We start from the raw sequence: 25723 nt of genomic DNA, 5'->3' as shown, positions 1-25723 counted from the left end.
CAGACCGAATGTAGAGGCATCTGTGTGGACACAAAAACGTTTGGTTGGGTCAGGGGCAGCTAGAACAGGAGCTGAAGTTAGTGCATTCTTTAATTGTTGGAAGGCAGCTTCACACTCAGGGGACCACAGTACCTGTCGGGGAAGGTGCTTCTTAGTCAGGTCTGTCAGGGGCTTAGCGATGGAACTATATTGCGGGACAAATTTCCTATAGTACCCAGCTGTGCCGAGGAACGCCAGGACCTGGGTTTTAGTACGGGGGGTTGGCCACTTGGCAACGGCCTCAATCTTAGCAGGCTCAGGTCGTTGTTGTCCACTGCCTACTCGATGTCCAAGGTACTGTACCTCGGACATCCCTATGCTGCATTTCTCTGGCTTAAGGGTTAGTCCTGCAGCCTTGATGCGGTCTAGCACGACACCCAGATGAACCAGATGGTCCTCCCAGGTATCACTGTAGATCGCAATGTCGTCCAGATATGCACAAGCATAGTCCTGGAGGCCATCAAGGAGTTGGTCTACCATCCTCTGGAAAGTCGCCGGTGCATTCTTCATCCCAAATGGCATTACTTTAGACTGGTATAAGCCAAATGGGGTAATGAACGCCGATTTCGGAATAGATTCCGCATCCAGAGGAATTTGCCAGTATCCTTTGCATAGGTCAAGGGTTGTCAGGAATTTTCCCCGAGCAATGCGATCTAACAGATCATCGACCCGGGGCATAGGGTAAGCATCAGTGGTGGTGCACTCATTTAATCTGCGGTAGTCTACACAGAAGCGAGTTGTGCCATCCCGCTTCGGTACAAGGACCACCGGGGAAGCCCAGGGGCTGCTGGATGGCTCAATGACTCCCAATTCAAGCATCTCCTTAATCTCATGACGCATCCCCTCTCTCACTGCGTCAGGTATCCGGTAAGCTGCCTGTCTTAGTGGCAGTTGTCCCGGGGTCTCCACACGGTGCACTGCCATAGTAGTGTACCCAGGGACTGTGGAGAACATTTCCCTTCTCTGACTAAGGACCTGTCTAGCTTGTTCTCTCTGCGTCGGCCCTAGCTGGTCGTCAAGCTTTATCATCTCTATCCCTGCAGTAATTCTATTTAGCTCCGGGAACACCAGCAGGGGAAGATTCTCAGAATCTTCCACAGCTGGAGCACATATAGCGGCTACCTCTCCTGATCTTTCCCAGTATGCTTTCAACATGTTCACATGAAAGGTCCGTCGGACTCTTTCATCCGAACATTTAGCCACTAGGTAGGTTGTGTCACAGAGCTTTGCCACAACCCGGTAAGGTCCCTGCCAAGTGGCCTGTAACTTGTCCTGCTTGGTTGGTCTGAGGGCAAGAACCTTCTGCCCAACCTCCAGAGTGCGGTTCCGAGCAGTACGATCGTACCATCGTTTCTGCCTGCTTGGTTGGTCTGAGGGCAAGAACCTTCTGCCCAACCTCCAGAGTGCGGTTCCGAGCAGTACGATCGTACCATCGTTTCTGCCGCCTTTGGGCAGCCCGAAGGTTCTCCTGGACAGTGTCCGTGAGCTCCTTCAGTCTGTCCCTAAACTCAAGAACGTATGCTACGATAGAGGACCCTTGGGGATCAATTCCCCCTTCCCAGTGGGCTCTGACTAGATCTAGGGGCCCCCTCACCCGCCTCCCATACAGTAACTCAAATGGGGAAAACCCGGTAGATTCCTGCGGCACCTCCCGATAAGCGAAGAGAAGGTGTGGCAAATATCTCTCCCAATCCCTGTGAGAGGTTGTAAATGTCCTAAGCAGCTGTTTCAGTGTTCCATTGAACCTCTCACACAGTCCGTTGGTCTGGGGGTGATAGGGAGAGCTCTGTAGGGGCTTTATCCCACACAGCCTCCATAACTGCTGAGTGAGCTCAGCAGTGAACTGGGTCCCCTGGTCAGAGATGATTTCCCGAGGGAAACCCACCCTGGCAAAGATCCGGAGCAAAGCATCAGCCACAGTTTCTGCATGGATATTTGCCAGGGGAATGGCCTCCGGGTACCGGGTGGCATAATCCACCACAGTAAGGATATATCTCTTCCCAGAAGGACTAGGTCTGGGCAATGGTCCAACCAGGTCTACGGCAACACGGCTAAAGGGTTCATCAATGATCGGTAAAGGGTGTAGGGGAGCTTTCAGCGGGCCCCCATGCTTACCCACCCGCTGGCATGTGTCACAGGTCCGGCAATACTGTCGGACATCCCCTGTAATCCCCGGCCAAAAAAACGACTGAGTCAGACGGTGGAGGGTCCGGGACATCCCCAGGTGTCCGGCTAAGGGTATGTCATGCCCAATGCGCAGCAGGTCATGACGATATTTCTGCGGCACAACCAGCTGCCGCTTGGATGGATGGGAGGCTGTCTTTCCCTCAGTAACCCGATAGAGTAATCCCTGGACCCACTCTATTCGCTCCCTCTCCAACCCCCCAGGGTCCAATCCTGCTCTTTCCCTATAGCTAGCTAAGGAAGGGTCGCTAAGAGTTGCCTGAGCAAATTCTTGGGGAGAAGCCCAAGTCGGGATAGGGTTAGTTGGGGTAGTACAGTCTAGGTCAGGGGTGACAGGTCTTACCTGGGTCCCGTCCTCGAGGGAGCGCACCTCCATCCGGGCTTGCTGGCGGGTGGTAACAGGATAGGCTTCCGGGGATACATCCAGGGAGAAGGCTGAATTTAAACGTCCCAAATCGTTGCCCAACAAAACCTCTGCAGGTAAGTTCTGCATTATTCCCACTTCCACTTCTTTGGCCCCCGAACCCCAATCAAGGTGAACCCTGGCAGTGGGGACCCGCATAACATTTCCCCCGGCCACCCGCACAGCCACAGACCGTCCCGTCTGCTCTGCCGGGTTTATCATTCGGGACTGTATCAGGGTAATAGTAGCTCCCGTGTCCCGCAGTCCCTGGGCAGCCCGACCATTAATCCACACGGCTTGTCGATGGTGCAAACGATTATCTGTAGTGGCAGCTTGCACAGGGTCTGCCTCATGTAGAATTCCAATATTCTCCTCGCTTGGGTAAGTCACATCATCTCTCTCCAGACAGTGTGCAGCAGCCCGGGCAGGTCCAAGGGGCCTGTTGTTCCGCGCGTCCTTGGAAACATTCTGCGGACAATACCTCCTAACATGCCCTGATTGGTTGCATCTGTAGCAGAGGTCCCCTTTTCCTCGTGAAGATGGTAGCTGAGTGGGGCCGGGGATTGACGGCTGGTGTGGAGGGGCAACGCTCCGTGGAATGTTGGGGACAGGCCGAGCTGGGGTCTTAGGCTCTGGTTGTACAGTCCGCCTTGAATCCACGTATTGGTCAGCTAGGGTGGCAGCTTCATCTACTGTGACTGGCCGCCGATCCTTTACCCAGTCTCTAACTTCATGTGGGGTATGATCATAGAATTGTTCCAGGAGGATTAGCTGGAGCGCATCTGCCATGGTAACAGCTTGGCGCCCGGTCATCCAACTCCCCGCTGCTCGGGTCATTTGATGAGCCCATTCTGTGTAAGGCTCTCTCTCCTTTCGGCGGAGGTTGCGAAACCTCAAATGGTGTGCCTCTGGAGTAATGCCGAAGCGAGCCAATAGTCTTTCTTTTACCCGGTCATAGTCCTGGCTGATCTCATCAGGGACATTATTGTACGCCTCTGCAGCCCTTCCTGTGAGACGGCTGACCAGGAGCGTGACCCAATCTGCTTTATTGACACCTTGGAGACCGCATTGACGCTCAAACATTTGCAGGTAAACATCCATCTCATCTTCACTATCTTGAAACATGCGGAAGGCGGCATAGGGTAGCTTTTTGCGGGCCGCTGGAGCTTCCCGGTTGAACATAACTGACGCTCCTTGGTCCCGCTGGAGTTCAGCCATTCGCAGCTGGGACACCTCTGTTAACACTTGACTGATAACCTCCTGCGGGGGGTGAGTACCATACAAGGCCAGTCGCCACTGGACGTCACGCTGGAACTTTGCCGCCTCTGAGGTATCTGCTGGTGGGTTACTGGCCTGGTCAATCTCCATTAGTTCGGTGATGAGAGTCGCTTTGGATTTGTTGCTGGAGACTTTTCCACGGGCTTCCAAGAGATCCTTCAAGGTGCTGCGCTTGAGTCTGGCGTAGTGATGTTCCATCTGCTGTTAGGAGCAGGGGGTCCCGGTGGTGATTTGGGTGTGCCTAGGCAAGAGGAGCATCCCAGAGCTTGCCACCAATTGTGACGGATCCTATCCCACACTCCACTGAGTGCCTCCGTCAATAACACCGCTTACTCCAGTATGACCATCAGACAGATATAATATTATAGCTGCAGTAAATACAAGTCTAGTCGATAATAGCTTGTAGAATCTTGACTGCTTTATTGGACAGAACACAGCCTTTTTATACACATTTAACACAAGGGGTTAGATAACGAGGTAGGGCTGACTCATGGACACTCCCCCCTCCCCTCTAGCAAAAACTTAAAAGACAATAATATAATTAACATGTTAATTAACACAACACTTAAGGCAGACCTGGTGACCAGACAGTTCGTCTCTGCAGGTTAATGTGATCAGCTCTTTCAAGAATCATGTATTGGGCAAGTTCAAAAAAAATAAAAGATTAATATAGAAATACCAAATAACAGGGTGAATGTGGACAGAAAAAGGTCCTTGCAGCCAGTGTCCGCGACAGGTTCCTAAAGTCACCTGCACTACGCAATCACATAGGGGGCTTATCAGTCCCCTTGTGACATCAATAATGAAAATTTGTTTTTTTTTTTTTTTTAAATAACGTTTAATTAATTAAATTTTAAAACACACAAAAAAGTTTTTTTAAAGTCCCCAACTCCATGTACATGCACAGATGAATGCAAACACATGCACATCCAAATATATGTATGTGTATGAGGTTTTTGGTTCCGCAATAATCTGCAGGGAGTAGTAAAACTGCCTGGGTTCGGTTTGTGAACCATTTTGTAAAAATTGCTTGAAACAAATCCCATTAAAGTCTGAGGGTGAGAGAAAATGTTGTTGTTCAATTCTGACCATTCTTAGGGCTAATCAGCAAATTATTGTCAAAAAAACAGCAAAGGAATTTGGAAACTGCCATTGGGACAAGTACCAATGCCAAAAAAAGTATCTCTCACTTCACAGCCTTGTCAGCTCTCACTAACATCTCCATCATACACTGACAATATGGCTGCTGTGAGCCCAAACTTGAATAGAAAGGGGGCTGGATTATCCGTTCCTATAAATTAATGATTCTTGTGACTCAGTTGACCACAATTCACGAACTTTACAAATCCTTGAGTTTTCTTGTACACTGATGGCAGTGGCCAATCCAAACCTCATTCCTAATGATCTGCACTTTCACTTTTATCAACCATCCTAATAATCTGACAAATATTAATGTTGACACTTCAAAAACATCTGTTTCTTTTTACTCACCATAGTGGATGTTACAGCCAAGAGACTTTCATCAGCAACTTGCGTCAGAAGACATTTCATACATTTGCCAATCTGCGTAGCCTCCCTGGCGGTATTCCCGAGTGTGGCTCGGGGTTAAAATTCAGTACCATTAGCGGTAACCCCGAGCCACACTCGGGATCGCATTGCAGGATCCTGGGGCGGCTTTACTTACCTTGTCCCCGGGATCCTGCGATGTCACCCGCAGTGTCCGAGGACTCCGTCCTCCTCCGAAGCCTCTCCGTGCCAGGCTCCGTTCCCTGCGAGCGGCGCGACGCACGGGGGCGGAGCCTGGCGGCAAAATAAAAAAAAGTAAAAATCATAACACATACAGTACTGTAATCTTACAGATTACAGTACTGTATGAAATGATTTCACATCCCTTTTGTCCCCAGTGCTTTGGCCCATGCCCTGCATGCAGTTTTACATGATATACACTGTTCTTTCTGCCTGGAAACTGGAGATTGTCCATAGCAACCAAAAAGTGTCCCTTTACGTCAAAAGTGGCTTTAGACCAGCTAGAAAACAGCGATAGTAAATTAGAACACTTGCAGAATTGAGCGATAGTGAATTGTGGGGAAATGTATTTTATTACTATTTTTTTTTTTTTTAATTATTTATTTTTATTTATTATATTATAATTTATGTTTTTGTGTTTCAAACTTTATCATACCCGGGATATCTACTAGACTCTGGTTTGGACAGATTTAAGTGTGTTATTGTTAAGATTTACAGACCTACAATATAAAACACCAAATTTCCATGCAAAATAATTGTACCGCTTTCAGCACCTAAAATCCGAAATAATCATACCGCCAGGGAGGTTAATTAAGCCCTATTACCCTTTTACTATATTGTTGCTCTTAGTGCTAAGCTCTGAACCATTATGACATTTGCAGGATACAGTGATAAAAACTGTGATTCCTATCTGCTGTTCGCAAGAATGACTTACATCTGCTCTGTAGCACATAAAGAAGTAGGCATACAGAGGGCTTATAAAGTGGCTGAGCATGAAATTACCATTTCATATCTTAGATCTAGGCCCCTTCTTCAGATGTATACTTACAGAAGAAAACATGCAATATATAGACTCATGCAATATAAAGACCCATGTTCTTTCAGGATATATAGGTTATTTAGGATATTTCCAACAGCAGTAGGTTGTGCTTTGTACCAGACATACATTCCAAGCAGGGAATATGTTTAGAATGCTACATAAATGTGCCTCTAAATTCCATTCAGATAGTTGGAGTATTCATGTACCTATTTACCAGATCTTTCAATGTTTTGTATTAAAAGTGATTGTAAACGACCACCTTGTAAAACAAGTAAAACAACCCATTGATTTTAAAATAGAAATGAAAGGCAAAACATTTGTGTATAGTTATATTTGAAATGCTTTTTTCCCCCTTTTTATAAGTGATCACATTCCCTCTGTTCTCAGCTGCATAAGAGCTGGGGGAAGAGACACAGCAGCACACTGAGCTTCCCAGTGAATGGCTGTGCAGGGGAGGCATGTCAGGACAAGTCTGATCATTAGAGGAGAGCACACTGAGTTCCCAGCATAGATAAAGAACTGACCACGCTGTGCTCTTTTTCTTAGTGTGGTCAGTTTTTAACAGGAAAGCAGAGGGACTGGCAGGAATACCAGAGATTTCACATAAAGGAAGCAATACAAAGATAACAGAATACTTTTTTATACAAGTACATGGTATAGCAGACACATATCAGGAATATGGCATGTTGGGGTAACAAACACTTTAAGATTTAATAGAAAATAATTTGTATGTGTGTAATTTGTGATAAAATCATAATAAATGCTAGATCAAAAGGAGGAAGAAAAATAATGCAGCTAAGGACTGATGAACTGCAATAAAGTACTTTTTTGTAAAAAAGAAAAAAAGGGGCGCACCAGCCTTGTGCATTATCCTTTGGATATGTATTTATTAAAAGTGATGAAAAAGAAAACTACTTACAAACAACTGTATAATTCTTGCAATATAAATAATCACCGAATAGCAGCAATCAGTCTGAGACGAACAATACGCTCCAGAAGTCACAGAGGAAATCACAGGGGCCACTGCCAGCTATGTGATTTTCTCTTGTTCATCTCAGACTGATTGCTGCTATTCTGTGATTATTTATATTGCAAGTATTCTACAGTTGTTTGTGAGTAGTTTTCTTTTTTATCACTTTTAATAAATAAATACATATCCAAAGGATAATGCACAAGGCTGGTGCGCCCCTTTTTTTCCTTTTTTATCTTTGATTGTTAGGATACCACTATCCTTGAGGGCAGCAAGGCCTGTGACATTATATAGACTGTCTGGTAATCTACTTGTGCACAGGAGCGATTCTTTTTCTAGTACTTTTTTGTTTTCGAGTTTAGATTTACATGAAGATGTAGTAAATGAAGATAAAGTACACTCGATTTACAAAGTAGGGTAGCATGTTCAAATCACAAAGAGAATTTTCACTTAGCTTAGTGAATGGGGTGAAGCCATGTGAAAAATTCCTTAGCAAATATACCCCCCCAAAAAAACAAAACAAAATAAATACAAAAACTGATGTTTTCTTGCACACAATTGGATGATTGAAGTAAGCAATACTTCTTCTAATTTACTAAATGAAAATTAACTTCTCTTTCATTTAGTATAGTACTCTGGTCAGTACCCTAGACTGCTACTGGTATGTTACTAAAGAGCCTATATATAGCGGTCCAAACTATTTCGTTTTCCATTCCCTCTCAAACGATTTGTTTTAATTTGTACAATCAATCATATTTACAAAACCGAATTTAAGGATCCCATTCACCACTTACTTCAATTAGTTTGTAACCTTTAAATTCACTGCATTTTAATAATTGTCACATATTCTATTGTGATTATTTGCATGTATCAAGGATATAAATCAGTTGTTAACAGAAAAAGCAAGATTAGTATCCCTCTTTACACAACAGTGGCGATCAAAAATAAATGTGCATTATAAAATCTTTGCCTATTGTAGGTTTTGGCCATTTTGCTTTAGTTCATTGTTTTTTGAGCCAGGTAGCTTTTATATCAATTTCTACCAAACATTTCACAGGTTTGCATTCAAATTTCAAAAAGAGACATCATCATTTTTCTTGTTTCTTCTTTTCACCTTGCCCGTGAGAATGTTAGTACTTTTATAGCAGAGCTAAGTATACAGCATAGATTATGAATACAGGCATACCCCACTTTTAAGTACACAATGGGGCTTATTTACTAAAGCTGGAAAGTGCAAAATCAGACTCACTTCTGCATAGAAACCAATGAGCTTGCAGGTTTTATTACCAGAGCTTAATTGAAGAAGCCGAGGTTAGAATCTCATTGGTTTCTATGCAGAAGTGAGCCTGATTTTGCACTTTCCAGCTTTAGTAAATAAACCCCAATGTCTACTTAAAAGTGGGGTATGCCTGTATGTCTTTTTCAACTGGTCAAACTATACAGCTAACTTTGTTAAGGAACCAACTAGAATAAATAAATAAGTAGAAGTTTTTTGATGTCAAACAGTCTCATTTTGTATGTGTATGACTGTAACAGTTAGGCATATACCGTGTGCTATACAATGGATACCACATTTATAAATATTAAGTAGCAGCAGCATGCAAAAATACTTTTTGGATGCTAAACTATACCACATCGACATATTTAAATGTAATCTCTGTTGCAGGTTACTTAGTTATAGGAAATCACTCAAGTAAGTTGACCAAAGTTTGTTTTTGTTTTTTTCCCTTCTATTCTGAGCCTGTGGATTTAATAGTGTGATGAGTGTTAATGTATGGTGCCTTTTCATGCGTTTACAAGGACAACCTGCATATAAATCATAAAAGCATGACTAATTGCATGGTAACTGGAGAAATGCTTTGTCTCTCTCTAGGGTGAAACTTGCATGTGTGTGTTTTAGCTTGAGAAGTCATTCTGAGATATTTACACAGGCTGAAAACTCATGTTATTATGAGAATTAGACCAACGCTGAACTTGTAAGCCCTGGTCTGTACAGAAAAGATGCACTTAAAATAGTGTTATATGTTAGGAAACCAAATATATGATTATTCCAGGCTTGGTGTTATTGTGAGGCCATTACAGGATGTAATTTAATCTTGTCCTTTCTGCCTAGGCCTGTGGGTAAGAAAGCGTTCCTGCAGCATGTTGAGGAGCTATGCGCTAATAACAACGTAAAGTTTCAAGAAGAATTTTCGGTATGTTCCTAACAGTTGTCGCAACATCGCAGGGCCTCCGGTCATTTTCATGTGTCACATTTCATGTCCATTTTAAGCATGTGAAACCAAGAGAAACTGTGGCCTTGATAATCAATACCCAATTACCAGAATGATTGTTTAGAGGGTAATATTACACTAATTTGGGTTTTACAAGCTACATTATGCCAAGGAATAAATTACTTGGACAGGGCTAAAATTATCTTGGGTCATGGGTTAGCTGGGTCTTATGTTTAAATACAACTTGTTTTAATCTCACTCTGTATTTTGTATGATATCGGCAAGTAATTTTTTTTTTTTTCATTCTGTTCTAAACACATGAGTGTGATGAGGAAAAAATATATATATATATAGGCAGCCAATTATATTATATAATTAAAATTCAGATGAATTTTCATTTTTCGGAAATTCGGATGCATCCGAATTTCCGAATTACAATAGTACAGAATTTAAACGAATCCGAAATAACAAAAAACAAATGGACATAATTTGAATTTGAATCGTTTCCAAATACTTTTCAAATTCAAATAGTTATTAAATTTGAAAAGTTTTCGAATTTGAATAGTTTTCCAATTTCCAAAGAGCATAAAATAGAATAGAAAATAAAGGAATAGAACAGAAAAAAATAGACTAGAAAAGAATAAAATAGAATAGAAAAGAATAGAATTAAAAAAAATAGAATAGAATAGAATAGAAAAGAATAGACTAGAAAGAATATAACTATTTCCCAAAATTCAAATAGATTAAATTCAAATTTGAATAGAATAGAAAAGAATAGATTAGAATAGGAAGATGATTATATTTATTCTATTCTGTTATTTTTTTGTATACTATTGTGTTATTTTCTATTCTATTCTACTCTATTCTTTCTATTCTATTCAAATTTGTATTGATTTTATTTGAATTTTGGAAAATGGTTATTTTTTTTTTTTTTTTTTTTGCCACTTCAGTTAGAAAGTTTCTCCCGGGAAATGATTTTTCAATTATTTAAAATTCAAATTTCTTTCCCATCTTATCCTCACATCATCGTGGCTTTGAGCTTGCTTAAGAATCCAAATCAATATATTACCAAACAACACAAGTAAGTATTCATTCTAACATTTACTAATGTTTCCTTCCTACCGATACCCCCCCTCGCCCCCTCCCCCGAGACCGTACCCCATCCATCTCTCTGCGTTCCTCTCCTCTGACCTCCCGTTCTCTCTTCCTGTCTGCTCCCGCTTTGGGTGTACCTCTATATCGTGCTCTGGGGCGATGACCCCTATTTCTGGGTTATGCGGACCACATCTCAAACGCTTTTGGGGATTCTTTAAATGTTTCCCACACTTTCCATTTAGTTTCATAGGCCCCCATTTTTATCCCTTCACTAAACCTTAAATACTCCAGACACTGTATCTCATTAATTTTATTAAACCATTCCCTCATCTTTGGTCTCTCTTTCTTTTGCCAATACTTAGGGATTAGGCTCTTGGCTGCGTCAATAAGATGTGGCAATAGTGTTCTGAGATATGTTTTAGTGGGCATTTCACTCATATGAAATAACAATATCCAGGGATCGTTTGGGACCTCTAAATTAGTGATTTCTTTAATGTATTTTCTCACTTCGCCCCAGTATATTCTCATTTCCGGGCATAGCCACCAAATGTGAGCCATTGTCCCTAATTCTGAACAGCCCCTCCAACAAAGTTGCGACTTATCCCTTTGTATTTTATGGGCCTGATCCGGGGTCAGGTAAATTCTTGTCAGGCACTTGAAATTTAGTTCTAACAATTTGCTATTAACCGATGTAGTTGAGACTCTTTTTAAGATCAGTGAGACTTCTGTATCTGTGAGAGTTCTCTCTAACTCCTTTTCCCATTTCCCTATACAGTCCGGGGTATCTATCCTTCCAAGTTCAACTAGCGCTTTATATATCCGGGAGAAGCCCCCTCTCTCCTTTTTATCCATGCAAATTTTCTCAAGTGGTAATAAATTATCCATCGATCTAATTGGTCGCGGTAGGGAATCTATATAATGTTTTAATTGATTATAGCGCCAGGGGTTTATAACTATCATATTTCTTTTATCCTGCAGCTCTTGGAATGAGCATATTCTACCCCTGCACATTACATCTTTTAATTGTATGTTTTCTTCTAGTAACCATTTGCCAAACCATTCCTCTTTCCCTGGTGCAAACTGCTCTAAGTCTTTAAGTGGCATTAAGGGTGAATTGTATTCCCAGTGTTCCTTTCTGTGTAGGGTGTCCCATATCTTAAGTGCATGCTTAGTGATTTCATGGGTTTCAGTGCTGTATTTTCTCTGTTGGGGTGATATCCATATAATCTTGTCCAATTTAGTATTACTAATTTTATTTTCTATTACTACCCAGTGTTTTTCTTTATTTTTAACCCAATCAATAACTCTGGCTAGGGTGATAGCTTCATAGTATTTCCTTATGTCTGGTGCTCCCCACCCCCCTTTACCTTTAGCGTTAATCAATTGTGTAAATTTTAATCTTGGTGTTTTTCCCCTCCAAATAAATTTTATTAACATTGAGTGTAATCTTCTAAGATATGTGTGTGGCAATGTTATTGGTAGCAATTGCATTTTATAGGTTATTTTTGGTAGTAAAACCATTTTATATACATTAATTCTTCCCGCCCAGGATAGTTGACCTAGATGTATTCTATTTAGTTTGGTTTTTACCTCATTTAACAGCGCGATAAAATTCGCTTGGTATAGCGTTTCCATTGATGTAGTGATTTTTACACCCAGGTAATTCAGTTCTTTTTTACCCCACACAAAGGGGAAATATTTTTGATAAGAGTAGTCACTTTCCTTACTGTGGTTTATTTCTAATGCTTCGGATTTAGTTGGGTTTACTTTAAAGTTCGATAACTTTCCGTATTCTACCAGGGTGGCCATAACATTCGGGAGGGAAGTCCTTGGGTGGGTTATGTACAACAGGATGTCATCTGCAAATTCAGCGAGTTTGTATTCTGTGTTACCCATTACTACCCAATTGATATCCCTATTTTGTCTTATCTTTGAAAGGAGGGGTTCTAGTGTCAGCAGAAAAAGCATAGGGGAGATTGGGCACCCCTGTCTTGTACCATTGTGCATGTCGATTGGCTCAGAGAGGGTCCCGTTTATTTTTACTCTCGCCGACGGCCTTGAATACAATGCCCTAATCCATTTACACATCCTCTCCCCGCAGCCTACTTCCTCAAGCGTACTCATCATGAAGTCCCAGTCTACTCTATCAAACGCTTTTTCTGCATCTATAGATAGCAGTAGACCTGGGATTCCGCTCTTTTTGATTTCCTGGACTAATAGGAGGGTTTTAATACTGTTGCCTCGTCCCTGCCTACCCGAAATAAACCCAACCTGGTCCGGGTGGATGATTGTGCCAACCTCCCTCAAGCAAGGCATCGTCAAACCCCTGCTAAAGAAACCCAATCTCGACCCCAAGGACCCTAACTGCCGCAGACCAATAACCAGCCTCAACACCATCTCCAAGATTCTAGAGAAAGCAGTAGTACAGCAGCTACAACACCACCTGGATTCACACCAACTCCTGGACCCTCTGCAATCAGGCTTTCGCCCAGGTCATGGCACAGAAACAGCACTTCTGAAGATATGGGACGACGCCCTTGAAGCAGCAGACGACGGAGAACCGAGTCTCCTGGTACTGTTAGACCTCAGCACAGCATTCGATACAGTGGACCACAATACTTTACTTGTCCACCTCGCTGAAGTTGCAGGAGCTACAGATTCTGCTCTAAAATGGTTTACATCCTTCTTAGAGAATCGCTCCCAGACAGTGAAACTAGGAACCTTCACCTCGGAAACCCGGGCAGTCTCCTGTGGAGTCCCTCAAGGCTCACCCTTGTCACCAATACTATTCAACATCTACATCCGCCCACTTCTCAATATCATCAGGAAAACCGATCTCTGCTTCCACTCATACGCTGATGACACCCAACTCTACCTTCGCATCAACGGACAAAAAGACCTTCATCAGCAATTACAGAAATGCCTCACTTTAATAGATGACTGGATGACAAGTAGCTCCCTCAAACTCAACGGTTCAAAAACAGAACTTCTTCTCCTTCAAGCTAACAAAAATTCCACAACAAAGACTCCGTGGACACCTCCCACCATCCTCGGACAGACCATCTCTCCAAGCACCAAAGCCAAGAGCCTCGGAGTCATTTTCGACTCAGGAATGACAATGGATGCACAAATAGGATCAGTGGTGAGCGGATCCCACCATCTCCTCCGCCAGCTACGCAGACTAATCCCCTTCATCCCAGAAGAGGACAAAGCGGCAGTTGTGGGAACAATCATCAATTCCCGACTCGACTACGCAAATTCCCTCTACGTAGGACTTCCCCAATATCAGCTTGCGCGCTTACAACTCATCCAAAACACGGCGGCAAGACTGTTAACAGGAAAAAAACCCTGGGAATCCATCTCCCCATCCCTAAAGAGCCTACACTGGCTAACCGTGAAGAATCGGATCACATTCAAGACCCTCTGCCTCACCCACAAATGTATACAAGGAAATGCTCCGCTATATCTCCGGGAGAAAATAAAACACTACACACCGAATCGCAGTCTTCGATCAGCCAACCAAAACCTCCTTATCATTCCCAAATACCGCTACAAAGCAAAGGGAGAACGAAGATTCGCAGTCCAAGGACCCCGACTATGGAATGCTCTTCCTACCAACATCCGCATGGAAGAAAACCACCAGGCCTTCAGGACAAAACGAAAGACCTTCCTCTTCTAACAAGCTGACAACAGAGAATGTATCTCAGCGCCTTGAGGCGATTCAGTTCGCATTTGCTGCGCTTTACAAATCATTCATTCATTCATTCATCCTCTCTATTACCTGCTTCATTCTATCCGCCATCACTTTTGCGAATAGTTTAGTATCCACATTTAACAGGAAGATAGGCCTGTAGCTTGAGCATATTGTAGCATCCTTGTCCTCCTTATGAATGATCATTATATTAGCTGCCAGTGCTTCTCTGCTCATTTCCCCCTTCTCTCCTATGTCGTTCATGTAGGAACACAGTTTAGGAATTAGGTAGTCTTGATATTTTTTATAATAGAGCACTGTCAGCCCATCCGGGCCTGGACTCTTACCTACTTGTGTCTCCCTAATTGCCTTTCTCACTTCAGTCTCCGTAATAGGGGTCTCCAGTGTGGTTCGCTCATTTTCCATTATTTTGCCCATTCCCGCCTCGCTTAAATAGTTTTTGATTTTCACTTGTTTTTGTTCCCTCTCCTTAGTTGTTACATTTCTATTTATGTAGTATAACTCCCCGTAGAATTCTTGGAATGTCCTTGCAATATCTGAATCCTTGTAGCTGATCTCATTTGCTCTTGACCTTATCTTATCGATATATTTGTTGTTTTTCTTTTTACTTAATATCTTCGCCAGATGTCTACCAGGTCTATTACTGCCTAGATATCTTTCTTTTTTTACGAGATTATACTTCTTCCGATTTTCTTGTTCGATTAACTGCCGCATAGCCTTCCTACTCTTATATAGTTTTACCAATGTTTCTCCATCCCTCGCTATCTTATGATGTTGCTCTAATTTAATGATTTCCTCCTGTAGCATGCGAAAGGTCTCTCCCTGTCTTCTCTTTTTTTCTACTCCCACTTTTATTAAGATCCCTCGGATGTAGGCTTTATGAGCCTCCCAAACTATTGTTTCTGATGTTTCCTCGGCGGTATTGATTTCAAAGTAAAATTCTAGTTCTTCTTTAATGAGTTTATCTATTTTTTCATCATGTAGGAGCTCTTCATTTAGTATCCAGTTGTTACTCAGCGATTTATGCTTACTAAATTTAATTTGTAGGCTCACCGGGGCATGGTCCGAAAACGTCATTGGTCCTATATTTGTACCCTCTACCTCTTCCACATACTGATGCTCCACAAAAAAGAGATCAAGCCTAGAGTACGTCGCATGGGCGGGGGAGTAGAAGGTGTAATCTCTTACATTCTGATGTTGCATCCTTCATATATCTACCAGCTGCTGTTGATGCAGCTTTTTCTTGAGTTTGTTCATCCATATACCCTCGGACCCCCGAACATGCGACGTACTGTCTTTCCCTGGCTCTAGACAGATATTAAAATCTCCTGCAATAATGACCCTCCCTTTCTTAAAGGCTTCGAACTTTGCCAGTATTCCCAGTAGAAACCTTCCTTGGTTGGTGTTTGGGCAATAAATGTTCGCCAATGAACAATCTGTCCCATTCAAATTACCTCTTATAAACAGGAAGCGACCCTCCGGGTCAGTTACACTCTCCTCTATTATGAACCCTACTCCCTTTGCAAAACCAATCGCAACTCCTTTTGCTCCTCTTATCGGGGAGTCTCCATAAATCCAATACGGGAAATCCCTTGTAGCTATTTTCTTGTTTTTACCAAGGTATAGGTGGGTCTCCTGCAAGAAGATCACCTCTGCTTTCAGGGATCTCAATTCTCCCATTATGTTCGCACATTTTATGGGAGAGTTGAGACCCCTCACATTGTATGTAACTATATTTATCCTGGCCATCTTGTTGTTTTTACCACATTTACACCTCTACGTAGCCCCACAGGACTAAATGGACCGGTCTCGTCCTACCCGTACCCCCCCGCCTCCCCTCCCCCTCACCCGACCCTCCCCCGCCCCTCTAACCTCCCCTCCCCCCATTGGGGTTGTTAGACCTCCTAGGCCCTTTTAACTGCGGCCCCACCCACTCCACTCGGCCCTACGGTTGCCCCCCTAGAGGTTGAGCTCAGTGTGGCGATCCTTGTATCCAGCCGCCCCCCCCGGGGCCCCGGCCGCCCCCCCCCCCACTAACCCGCCGCCCGCCCCCAAAGGACCCTCTCCACCCCTCCTCCTCCCCTCCATGGTGATTCAAAACCTGGAATCTATGCCTATCAAGGGGTTTTTGATACCTGTAGCCCAGTGAGTGTAGTTTTTTTTGCATTCAGCAGGAGGGTAATCTTGTAATCACTTTTTTATACAGAGCCGGGGAGGGCTAGGAGCACTTTTAAACCTGTGTTTGCCTGTGTTTGCCTGTGAAATTCATACCCCATAGTCCATAGTTCCCACCATATGGAGATCAGGTTCAACGCCAGGCCATATTCTAGTCACAGTTATCACAGTTCTTAACACAATACTTTGTAATGCAGTTCTAGTTGGTAACAGAGGGCTAGGTCTCCTTTAGGTTAGATTTTAATATATATATCAAGCCCACCCTTGTCAGATATTAAATAGAGGTTACCTATGCAGCAACAGAGGTGTCTTCATGCTTGCATTCAATATGAGACATGTATCACTTACCCCTGCCGCCGCGTTCGTTTTACAGGTTTTACACTTATCTGTGGGGTTGGTGGCTTGCTCCCCTCCTGTTGCGTCTGTCCCTTCTCTGGCTCTTGCTTAGATGACCAAACCACGATCTCTGTGTCTTCGTCCTGGGCCGGCAATTACCGCCTCCTCCGTCTGTTCTATCCGCTCTATGCTACAGGAAGAGCGTCGTGCTGATATACACATCAGCACTCACTTCACTGGGCTGTGTTTAGCGGTACTCCCGGGGGCTGTCTCTGCGTCCACCCTAGCACTACCTCGCAGTCACCATGTAAGCCCGTAAGATGAGGAAGGGTGCGGGCCGGGATCGTCAGCCCGGGGGGGGGCGGGGGACCCGCCGAGTCCTCAGCAGCAGGCGGCCAGCGTCTATCCTGCTGCCGCCGTCAGGCTCACGTAGGGGGAGACGTCCATCGCCCCGGGGTCAGCAACGAGATCACTCAGACGCCCACATCCGGCTCCTCCCTCCCTCTTCTGAATTTTGGAAAATGGTTATATTATTTCTATTCTATTGTTTTTTAAATGCTATTATTTTCTATTCTATTCGAATTTCAGAGGATGGTTATAAACTTTCTATTTTATTCTTTTTGTAATTCTATTCCTTTCTATTCTATTCCATTCTATTCTGTTGTTTTATTTTCTATCCTATTTTGTTCTGTTTTACTCTATTATATTGTATTCTTTTATTTTCTGTTATATTCTTTTCTATTCTATTCAATGTTTTCTATTTTATTCCTTTATTTTCTATTCTATTTTATTCTCTTAAGAAATTTTAAAACTATTCAATTTCAAAAACTTTTCTAATTCGAAAAATTTGAATCGATTTGAAAATGAATAAACAAAACTAATTCCAAAGATGAATGAAACTAATTAAACTAATTTAACTAAACTAAATAATCATATGGTGCAGGATTATCTAGGGGCAAGAGCAGACTTAGAGACCTTTCCAACTGAGTGAGCATCCACTGGGTTACTTTGTCTTGAGGATGAACCACTGGCTAGAACTTGTTTAATATGCAATTGAGCTACTGGCCTGTCCTGTATCCAGCGTGCTTTCTGAACAAACATTCAGTGCTGCTGGAGGTTTTGTGATGGATAAAAGAGTGTGCCTGTCCACAGACTCTTTTGACAGGCTGACATTTATCAAAATTAATCAGTCCTGGATCAACAGCAGCTATCAAGCCCCTGATGCTAATGAAATTGATTGAATTTGCTAGGAATATGGGATCCCTTGAAGACTGCCTATGCTGCCTATCCTATTCATGAATCTTGATTATGCAAGCTTCCAACAATATTTTTGGTTTAGGGCACCGCCAACACCTAAGGCCCAATTTTTCTGCACTTGTTTGACAGGTGCATGTAATTTTAATTGTTGTTCTAATTTTTAACAGCAGGGCCTGTTCCTGTGCCCAGCAAGGGTAACTGTAACGGGTTACAATGTTCAGGCACCACCAACAACCAAGGCCCAATTTTTCTGCATCTGGTACATGCATCTGTGAGGGGTTGCAGTGTTCAGGCACCCAGTGCTGGGACAATGTCATCCAGTGCCCAGGTAAAGATGGCATACTGCGTCCCCCTATAAAGAAAAAGTCAGTGTCATTTCAAAACAGGAAAATACTTAAAACAGTACAAATTAAATTAGGTTTAATTCGATAGAAACAGAGTTCACTCCCACATTTTAAATATATGTTTTTTATTAGAGGTACTTAAAGTGCTGTGAAATAATAATGCAGCTTAGCTTCCCCTCTGACATTACAGAGCTCTTCCCAACAATCAGTGGGTGCCGGTGGTCATCCATTGGCCAGCACCCACTGATCAGCATCTGCTGTGTATCATCACAGCACAGCCGGGTCACCAGTGGCACGCATGCGCCCCCTACCTGGGAGTGCCGAATTACGTGCCTGGTACATGATCCAATGCAGCAGAGCCACTGTACATGTGATACGGTTGGCAAGCTGATAATAATGACCACCAGCATCAGTCCCAGTTTCTGCAATTATATCCCCCAATATCAGTGCCAGTTTAGAAAACAACAACTCTCAGTATACATGGCAATCTCCATAATAATAACCGCCAGCATCAGTGCCAATTTACAAAATAACAATCCACAGCATTGGTGTCAGCAGCAGCAGCAGCAGCAGCAATAATAACCCCCAGCATCAGTGCCAGTTTCTATAATTCGATCCCCAGCATTGGTGCCAGTTTAAGAATCAGCAGCCAATTTACGCAATAAAAACCCACAGCATTTGTGTCAGTTTCTGCAACAATAATCCCCAGCAATAGTGCTATCTTATGTAATAACCCCCAGCATTGATGATAGTGTCTGTGATCCTCTTGTGAACTGGCTGGAGTGGTTAACTCTTTGGGGTGGGGGGGTTGATTATCTACTTGAGCTCTGGAAGATTTTACCCCCTTCATGACCAGTCCATTTTAGAACTGCTCTAATTTGAGACCCCTTTCACACTGGGGTGTTTTGCAGGCGCTATAACACTAAAAATAGCGCCCTGAAAGAGCCACTGCTGTCTCTCCAATGTGAAAGCCCCAAGGGCTTTCACACTGGAACAGTGCGCTAGCAGGACGGTAAAAAGCAGCATCCTTGGAGCGGTGAAGGAGTGGTGTATACACCGCTCCTTCACCGCTCCTGCCCATTGAAATCAGTGGGGCAGCACGGCAATACTGCTGGCATAACTTTGCGGTGGTTTTAACCCTTTCTCATTTGCCACGATCGCGCTGCAATCATGGCAAATCGCAATGCACGATGCTGTCGCTCAAAAGAAGCTTCTGCTCTTTTTTTGTGTGACAAGCGCCCCGCAATTTCAGATCGCTCAGGTGTGAAGCCTTATGCCGCGTACACATGATCGAAAATTCGGCCAGCAAAAGACTGATGAGAGCTTTTGGTCGGAAAATGCGACCATGTGTATGCTCCATCTGACTTTTTCTGGCGGAATTCCAGCCAGCAAAAGATTAAGAGCAGGTTCTCAATTTTTCGGTTCTATCCGAAAATGCGATCGTCTGTACAAATTCCGACGCGCAAAATTCCTACGCATGCTCGGAAACAATTGGACGCATGCTCGGAAGCATTGAACTTCATTTTCTCGGCTCGTCGTAGTGTTGTACGTCACCGTGTTCTTGACGGTCGAAAGTTCCGAGAATTTTTGTGTGACCGTGTGTATGCAAGGCAAGCTTGAGCGGAATTCCGTCGGAAAAAACGTCCAAGTTTTTTCCGACGTAAAGTCCGCTCGTGTGTACGCGGCATTAGAAGATTCGAAAAATATTTTTCCAAATAACTTTTTATTAAAAGTTTTATCACTTTAAATACAACAAAACCAAACCAAACAAAAATAAAGCAAGAAAAAATACACAGAGATCAGTATATTTCGCCTCACATAGCACAGCTGTTAACATACAGTTTCATAAGGATGACAAAGTAAGAAATGGCATCAGAACAGATCACTTAAACAGCTAAAGATTTTTTAATCTGGGGCATAATTAATGCCTATAAAATAATTTGATTGGTTGCTATTAATGGCAGCGCATTTGTGCACAAGTAAAATATAACATTTATACATTCCCTTTTTCTTAGTAAAAACTGTAGTATGTAGCAATACACACATTGCGATAATTGCTCAAAGTGTGGTACTTTACATTTATTTTCTGATCATTATCTCTTAAAGAAAATTGGTTGGGTATGGTTAAAATTTGGTCAGTAGATGACTAGTGATGGCAGACATTAAACAGTGGGTAATGATCTTACAACCACTTAAACAGGTGCACAGCACAAATGCACCTACTAATCACCAGGAACCGAGAAGGCTGCTGCTTGCTGAAGTTCCCATCTGACTGATCTTGAGTTGTCATAAATTGCCTGAGAGGGCCTATTAAAAATAATCATCATCAAGGATTGTTAATCACATGAAACAAGCTTTACAAGTCCCTTTAGATTCCCATATTACCAGAAACAGATTCCAGTTCTTTGTTAAAGCATAACATTTTTTTGGTTTTGTTTTAGATGTCAGTCTTTTTATGCTTTCGGTGTCCAATTGGAGAGAAGTATCTTTACTTTCTATCCTGCAGACACAACAGGAAGTTAGAGGAAATACCCTCTTAGGCAGTTGTTACCAGAACAGGTGTCCCTATTGGAAAATGTCTCCTGTTGCTCAAGTGACAACTCAAAACAATTAAAGAGAGTAAATCTACGTAGTGGGCACAGACAGAGAGGTTTATTCAAAGTTGGAGAGAGCAAAATCAGGCTCACTTGTGCATTGAAACCAATCAGCTTCTAACCTCTGCTTGTTCAATTACGCTTTGGCAATACAACCTGGAAGCTGGTTTCTATGCAGAAGTGATTTTGCACTCTCCAGGTCAGTGGCAGCTTGTGGGTTTTTGTTTGGGGGGCAACAAACAACAACCACCACCACGCCCCCCCCCACCCCCCCCGTGGCACCTCAAAGCCCCCTCTGCTTGCTGTCTGCCGATCAGTCCATTTACCCCATCCAGGCATCAGGGATCAGGCAGTGGCAGACATCAGGCTGTGGTGGGCATCGGGAAGTGGCTCTTGTGTCTTCTCCTCCTCCCTCCCCCTCACTTCCACCCTGCATCTCCTCCCCTCCTCCTAGGCGTCCAATAGGATTGCCTGTCCTTTCAGACAATCGGGTAATGGGTATCAGACCCGCTTCCCGATTGGCCAGGAGGAGGATCAGTGTTGCAACAGCGAATATTCATTTGCTGTTGTACCATCTGGCTGGGCTCCTGGCGCAATGCTTTGCGCCATGAGCCCACCCTATTTTGAAGCCTATTAAAGCCTATGGCTCTAATCAGGTGCTTAAAAAAAACACCCCGCCACTGTAATTCAGGCGCCCGGCTTCCTTAAAGGGGCCGGACGCATAAATAGGGAGTGGAAGCGGTAATGGATAGAGCATGGCATCGCTGAATCGCTAGAAGGTGGAGGGGGTGGCGGCCGTAGATAGAGGGGGCGGCACTCGGGTGCCCCTAATGGACAGGCAGCCACTGCTCCAGCTTTAGTAAATAAACCCCACTGTTCTACCTCTTCCCAACAAAATCCAAATTTAAAGAAAAAAAATGTCTGTAGATATACTTCACCTGATCAGAAGGCAATCAGGGGATATTACTGCCCCATTGTGCTCTAGGTCTTACCTCAAGGTGTTTTCCTCTTTAAATGTGTCTGATAGACTTGACAGGGGAATCACTCATTGAGATCGATATAAGATGTCACATTTTCTATATAAAAATCACTTATATTAACCTATTTCTAAGTTTACCCTGTGCAGGATTAGGGATGAGCAAATGTGCCTGGGTTTGGTTCATGAAAAAGTTTGCAAATATTACTTGAAGTTCAAAGTTGCAGCAAACCCCACTGAAGTCATTATGGGGGGGGGGGTGTTGAAACTTTGTTATTCAATTCTGGCAGATTGTAGGAATGGGGTGGGCAGTGTTGACGGTAAAACGCCGCTAGTTTTAGCGGCGCTTTACCGTCATTTTAGCGGTGTTTTTCGGCCACAATCGCGGGGCGCTTTTAACCTCAGCTAGTGGCAGAATAAAGGGTTAAATGCGCCCATGTAGCGCCGCTGTCGAAGCACCTGCAAAAATGTATTTCAATGGGCAGGAGCGGTGGAGGATACCGTTCCTTCACTGCCCGAAAGATGCTGCTTTCAGGACTTTTTCTAAAGTCCTGAAAGTGCACCGCCCCAGTGTGAAAGCACTCAGGCTTTCACACGGGGGATGCATTTTTCAGGCGCTTTACAGACGCTATTTTTAACCCAAAAGCGCCTGAAAAATGCCCCAGTGTGAAAGGGGTCTAAAAAGCAATACATGGGAAACTAGGCACTGCCACAAGGAATATGTACCTTTTTATGGTTAAATGGTTTAATGATTGGCTCTTGTGACCAGAGGCAAGAGCTGTGCACCTCATTCTGGATTGTTCCCTATTACTGCCAACAAACCTGCAAACTTTTCTGCCAAAAGTTCACTATTGCTGAGTTTCATGAACCCCAAGGATTCACCACAAAACCTTGGTAGAAGCGAACCCAATACTTATCAATGTAGGTCTGTTGTGCTTGGATCATTATTTTGCCATGATCGAGATCATTCACTTTGAAAGTTAATTTACTCACATTTCTCTTGTGGTTTACATGCTATCTTTAATCCCAAAATCAATAATCTAAACAACTAGTTATTAGCAAAAATGATGTACAATATGTTTGGAGAAACATACCGAACACTTTAAAAGCAGTAAGCTCCCGTTCACACCCCCCTGCCACTTGTCATGTGATTTGACAGTCTCAAATTGCATTACAAGTTGCATCCCATTACCGGCAATGGAACTGTTCATATCACCATAACTTATGTCGCAGTGATTGTGAAAAAGGTTCCTGCACTTTTTGCCAATTTCATTGCGACTTGCATAGATTTCTGTTAAATGAAGTTGCAAGCTGCAATGAAATTGGCAGTGTAAATCACACTGATGTGCAGCTTTGAAATCACGCTGAAATAGCACCATTTCAAAGTTGTACCGGTGTGAACGGGGAATAATCCTGTTTTAGGTGGCTGCTAAAGTTTGTATATGTTTTAAAACAAAATTCCTAGTATATTTGCATTCCCCAGATATACAGGTTCGTAATTTGCATGCAGGCTAATTCTTACAATTAACATTTTAAGTTAATCAATAATACTGTAGTCAATTATAGATAATTACATAATGGAAACATTCTAAAAATAGCAAGGGCCTGCTTAGAACTGCAGATTTTTTTTTCCTATAATGATGGTTTATTGGTCTTTTAACATGTTTAATATGTTTATTTCCTCATCCTACAGGAACTTCCTAAATTTCTTGAAGATCTTGCAATCTCCGATGCTGATCTCCCTTGGAACAGGTCAAAGAATCGCTTTACAAACATAAAACCATGTATGTTGCTTAGTTTTAATATATTAAACTTGCAGAGCATTTAGTGACAGATGTCCAGTCACCATGGATTAAACAAAAAGTACTGTATCACATGCAAGGCACATAAAACTGCTGTATTTTTGCTTGCACATGATTGGATGATGGAAGTCAGCAAAGCTTCAAGCGGTTCTGAAGTCAGAAGGTTTTTTTTATCTTAATGTATTCTATGCATTAGGATAAAAAACCTTCTGTGTGCACCAGCCCCCCTCAGCCCCCCTAATGCTTACCTGAGCCTCATCTTGATCCCGCAATGTTGCTTGAGAGTCTCCACTGTTCGGGACTCTTCCTCCTCATTGTGGGGTGCCATTGGCTCCTGCTACTGTCAGTCAAAGTCAGTGAGCCAATGAGGAGAGAGAGGGGGCAGGGCCAAGTCACAGCTCCATGTCTGAATGGACACACAGGGCAGCGGCTCGGCTCAGGTGCCCCCGTAGCAACCTGCTTGCTGTGGGGGCACTCGGCAGGAGGGAGGGGCCAGGAGCGCTGGCAGGGGACCCCGAGAAGAGGAGGATCTGGCTGCTCTGTGCAAATCTACTTCATAAAGCAGGTAAGTATAACATGTTTGTTATTTTTAAATTAAAAAAAAAAACGAGACTTCAGTATCACTTTTACTTCATTCATTGATTAAGCTAAGGGAAAATTACCCTAAAAAGTTAAAATTTTCTTGCAAAGTGAACTCCTTATTTGCTTTTATTGAATCAACCCTGTTTTCTCATCATATGCTCAATTTTAATTGACCAAATTTGATATAGGTTTAGTTCAAATTCAGTCTTGTGAACAGCATACTATACTGAGTGCAGGCAATTTCCAAATATTCTTAGGAGGCATTTACCATTGCTAAATGTGGAGAACAACCACATGAAAGACCATTACTGAATATTATTTTCATAATTTGAAAAACATTGATTTGATTCATTGAAAATGATTTCATAGTTTTATAGTTACATTAAAAATATGTTTTGAGATCTATCCATATCAGTGTCCCAGTGGAGTTTAGTAGAATGTGCAATGCTTTTGCATTTTTTTTTTTTTTTTTTTAACTGAACGTTATTACACAGAATCCCTTTAGTGGGGGGAGCAGCGATGGATAACAAAGGTAAGTATATCTTTGTATGCATGTTTTTTTCTCCATAGCAGGGCTACAAATGTATAACTTTACACAAGCTGTTGTAATACTCCATGGAGATCTTATTTACATAACGTAGATGGCACTGACGCAACCCTCACGCACCTTAATACTCTCATTGTAGATCTATTTCCTTAGAAAATTCGATCTTTGTTCTTTATTTTTTAACAAATCTACAGGGAGTTACTCTTGTGCACATATAGGTTCTAAACAGATTAAGAACCACTGCTCTAAGCTTGTTTCATTCATGGTGAACATTCAGACATACCTTTCCTTCACTATACTGTGCTGTCAGCAGCCTTCAAGGTTATACTTTAGACATGGGATGATTGACCTCTTGGTCATGACCCACAAAAGTTCCAGTGCCATGCATAACAGATGTTTTATCATTGTTACATTTTTGCAAAGAGCACCATGTTTAGCCTGGTGGGCAAAGATATGGAATGATTTTAGATAGGAAAAAAAAGAAAAAAGCTAAAGGAGCAAGTTATATTTATGCTGTTCTCAAACTGTGTTGCTATATAATCTGTAATGAATTTGCTTTCATGAACACATTATAATTCCTCTTCAAGTACAATGCAGTTTTAAGGGTGCAATGATTATTTTATTTTATTCATTTATTTGTATCTTTTGGT

General features: G+C 42.7%; 1 protein-coding gene across 2 annotated transcripts in view; it reads left to right on the top strand.

Annotated features, from left to right (window-relative positions):
* PTPRQ (protein tyrosine phosphatase receptor type Q) overlaps window positions 1-25723 on the top strand; it is a 450263-nt gene that overhangs the window by 390913 nt on the left and 33627 nt on the right. For both annotated transcript variants that reach the window (XM_073620248.1, XM_073620247.1), the window contains 2 exons: window positions 9554-9635; window positions 23836-23926. In XM_073620248.1, coding sequence (XP_073476349.1) covers window positions 9554-9635; window positions 23836-23926 — 173 coding nt within the window. The remainder of the gene's footprint in view (window positions 1-9553; window positions 9636-23835; window positions 23927-25723) is intronic.

The sequence above is a fragment of the Aquarana catesbeiana genome, linkage group LG03 (genome assembly GCF_042186555.1).
Source record: "Aquarana catesbeiana isolate 2022-GZ linkage group LG03, ASM4218655v1, whole genome shotgun sequence".
In the NCBI taxonomy this organism is placed as follows: Eukaryota; Metazoa; Chordata; class Amphibia; order Anura; family Ranidae; genus Aquarana; species Aquarana catesbeiana.
Note: the sequence above shows the minus strand (reverse complement) of the source record. Positions and strands in the feature narration are given on the sequence as shown.